The 3,604-nt window shown below is 45.6% G+C and overlaps 1 protein-coding gene across 1 annotated transcript; it reads right to left on the minus strand.

Moving 5' to 3' along the window:
- Nucleotides 1–305: 305 nt before the first annotated feature.
- Nucleotides 306–1,784, minus strand: SST (somatostatin). Its single transcript, XM_045539898.1, has 2 exons — nt 1,538–1,784; nt 306–660 (listed from the first exon to the last, which is right to left on the minus strand). Exons 1-2 carry the CDS (start codon nt 1,673–1,675, stop codon nt 448–450), a joined length of 351 nt encoding a protein of 116 aa, XP_045395854.1. The 5' UTR covers nt 1,676–1,784; the 3' UTR covers nt 306–447.
- Between the last annotated feature and the right edge of the window lie 1,820 nt (nt 1,785–3,604).

Below are 3,604 nucleotides of genomic sequence, written 5' to 3' on the forward strand. Positions count from 1 at the left end.
ATTGCCACAGGGAATTTTATTTCTTTTATTTTTTATATATTTATTTTTTAAGAGACAGGATCTCACTCTATTTCCCAGGCTAGACCCAAACTCCTGAGTTCAAGCAATCCTCCTGCCTCTACCTCCCAAGTAGCTGGGGCTACAGGTGCAAGCCACCACACCCAGCTTGCCACAGGGAATTTTAAATAGACGTCTATGAGCATTGGAGCGCATATCTCAAAGAAAACTGAAACCACCACTCAAGGTTGTCATATATTATTGAACAGAAAGGTTTACTCAATAAGAAATCAAATTCTTGTTTTCCGTAATTTCATCATAATTTTATTTTATATTTACAGTCTTCAATTTCTAATGCAAGGGTCTTGCTGAGGATTTGGGGGATTAGGGAATAGAGAGGGGGTTTGGAGGAGAGGGATCAGAGGTCTGATATACACAATAATAATAAAGCTAACAGGATGTGAAAGTCTTCCAGAAGAAATTCTTGCAGCCAGCTTTGCGTTCTCGGGGGGCCATGGCTGGGTTTGAGTTAGCAGATCTCTGCAGCTCCAGCCTCATTTCATCCTGCTCAGCAGCCTGGGACAAGTCTTCAGGTTCCAGGGCATCATTCTCCGTCTGGTTGGGTTCAGACAGCAGCTCCGCCAAGAAGTACTTGGCCAGTTCCTGTATAGAGGAGAAGGGAATGGGGGGAGGGAGGGAGGAAGAGGAGGATGGACAAGAAGATATAAGAAAGCTTAGTTTGAAAAACAGATTTAGTCACACACAAAACCCAGTTTTCACAGCTATGAACTTTTTGTCACACTTAAAATCAATTAAGAATAAGGGTAGTTGCTATAATCACTAAGTTACACAAAAAGGTTTCAAAAGCTCAAATGTTTCTGCAAGCCTTATGCCTCTGGAGGCTTAACACACACACACACACACACACACACACACACACACACACACGTCATTAAAGCAGTTTTTGCAAAGATAAAGCATGTGCCAACAGTTTAACTCGGTTTCCATATCCTGAGCTACAAACTGGAATTGTTCTTACCGTTTTTACTAAGCAAATTGTAGGGTAACAAGTCCTCACAATCGCAAGCATATTGTTTGCTCTGTAGAGTGCCCCTTGCCCCGGCCCTGTGTTGTGGAGGGGAGGTACCGCTTAGGAAGGGAGCTGCCTCAGAGGTCCGCATTTCAGCACCTGGGTCAGCACCTCCCTTGGTCAGCACCGGGGATAGATGCCATCATCCCTTTCGGCTCAGACAACTACCCGGGTCTTGGAATTTTCTTGGAATGCCAAAGAAGAACTTACCTGAACTGTGAACGACTGCCCTGATCAGAAAAAAAAGAGGTAAAAGGGAATTCTAGACTTGGAAAGTTTTCTTAAGAACTTTGGAAGCTGAGGGACCCAGAAAAGCACCGAAATTCCTTAGGGGGACCAGCACCGCTTACGTCCAAATCAAGAGGGGAAGAGCAAGGCTAAGGGAGGGCCGGGGGAATCCGACAGAGGGAGGGGAAAAAAGAAAAAAAGACTTAGAGGGAGTCTCCTTACCTGCTTCCCTGCGGCAGCAGCCAGGGACTTCTGCAGAAACTGGCGGAGTCTGGGGTCCGAGGGCGCGCCGGCGACGCCGCCCAGGGCCAGCATGATGGAGAGCGCAGCCAGCGCGCACTGGAGGCGGCAGGACAGCATCGCGGCGGCGCCGGGAAAGCCGATCCAGAGAGCGGTGGGTCACACTCCAGGCGAGAATCCGCAGGCAGCGGCGACGGCTGTGAACCTCGCCACTCCTAAAGCGGCTTGTGTGCTCTCAACCGTCTCACCCCTTTTTAAACTCTCTCTCTGACGTCAGGCTAGGAGGCGCCCCCAGATCTCACCAGCGCTTTTACGCACCATTAGCCTCGGGAAATCAATCACAGAAGTGAGGGGAGGAGACAGGATCTAAAGTGGCTTACTTAAAAAAAAAAAATATTGCACACGCACAGGCACACACGATTCCACACGCTACATTATTTATACAATTTTTTATTTCCCTCCGTGCTACGAACACATTCCATTATTTCACTCACACACGCACAGGTGCACACTCAACGACACACAAACAGAGGCTCGAAGACTCAGCTGTGAAGAGCAAATACACAATCACACATAGGTGCATACATATAAATGCACCCAGACAACTCCATCTGTCATTATACTCACACATTTTAGGAGGGCTAAACAAATGCAAAAGTGTATGTGTATGGCATGAGGAGATCCAGAATCATTTCTCTAAGAATAGTTCTGAGAATGGAATATGAACATTAGAAGAACTGACCCACCTCCTTTTCCTCCATTATCTCTGTAAAAAGTCTTGTGGATGAACATGTAATCGGGCTTTAAAAGAACTTTCACTCTTCTCTATTCCGGGGGAGAAGGTAACACTGGCTCACCCTCCCTCCCTCTTTCTCAACAACAGAGAAACTTCTGATCTACCTGCAATTCTACTGTGACAAAATATACTGAGAGAGAGAGAGAGAGAGAGAGACAGAGAGAAGGCAATCTCAGAGATTATCTAATAAACCTCAGAATTTGAATCATTAAGGCCTGGAAAATCAGTAAATTGCTCTGGCTCACATACTGTGCAATTTTTGCAAAGACCAGACCTCCACATTTCAAGGCTAGGGCTCTTTTCACTCAACTCTGACTTTTCTAACAGATTCCTGGCCAGTGGGAACAGTGTTAGGTCAAGAAACCCCAGTCTGCACATGCAGAAGTCCAGGAAACCCTGAACATATGTGACCACCATTGTGTGTACATGTGTAGGGAAAGAATCAATAGACTCTTAGTTACATACAGCCCTCCTTGCTCCCTTAAACATAAAAAAAAGGTTAAGGAAAGCTGTCGTAGGATTCTGGTTGTAGTCTGGTTAAGTGTTTACCGTCCAGGTCAGAGTTCTGACAGCTTTTTTCAAAATAGTCCCTTATCAAGGAAGAGCCAGCTAATTTCCTGGCATGGACCAGATAATCCCTTCATCTCCAAAGACTGATATTTTATGAGCTTCAAAAAATCCTGTAGTAGCTAAAGAGATATGCTGCATCACCAGAAACCAAGTGAAGATTGCATTGGGAATTAGAATATTCTCAATACATAGACCCAGACCACAGTGTTGAGAGGTGGGAGGGGTTGGAAGGTGTCCTGAATGTCTTGGATAATTGTCACTACTTCCTTTCATACCTGTAAGCCAAGGCAAAGAGGGAATGCACGGCAAGAAATATCAAATCTTCCAGGGCTTTGTAAGTCCAGGCAAGGCTAAACACAAAGTGGGGTATTAAAAAGTCACTCATGTATTGGAATAGTCTAAGAAAGCAACGAATCTGGATCTGTGGAACCCAACCCTAGAAAATACATATTATAGTCTCTATACATCCTACGACTCTCCCCGACTCTTAACTGGGGACTCAGAGTTTAGTTAGGTCAGAAAATTGTCCCAAGGCACCCCTGAATGATGTCATATCTCCTTTACCCAGGTCCTTGGCAGTCCCACTGAGTAGGAAAGGAGAGTTGTCCTAAAACGGGAGCTAGTCAAAGAAGAAACAGCAGCTCACCATCTTGCTCTGTGCTCTGGCATCTCTTCTGGCTCCT

Source organism: Lemur catta, chromosome 1, assembly GCF_020740605.2.
Source record: "Lemur catta isolate mLemCat1 chromosome 1, mLemCat1.pri, whole genome shotgun sequence".
In the NCBI taxonomy this organism is placed as follows: Eukaryota; Metazoa; Chordata; class Mammalia; order Primates; family Lemuridae; genus Lemur; species Lemur catta.

What these genes read in the sequence shown, in the direction of transcription:
- SST (XM_045539898.1), bottom strand. Translation starts at nt 1,675, where the DNA reads ATGCTGTCCTGCCGCCTCCAGTGCGCGCTGGCTGCGCTCTCCATCATG. An exon ending in CTGCTGCCGCAGGGAAGCAG is followed by an intron (nt 661 to 1,537) that starts GTAAGGAGACTC and finishes TCCTCTATACAG; the next exon opens with GAACTGGCCAAGTACTTCTT.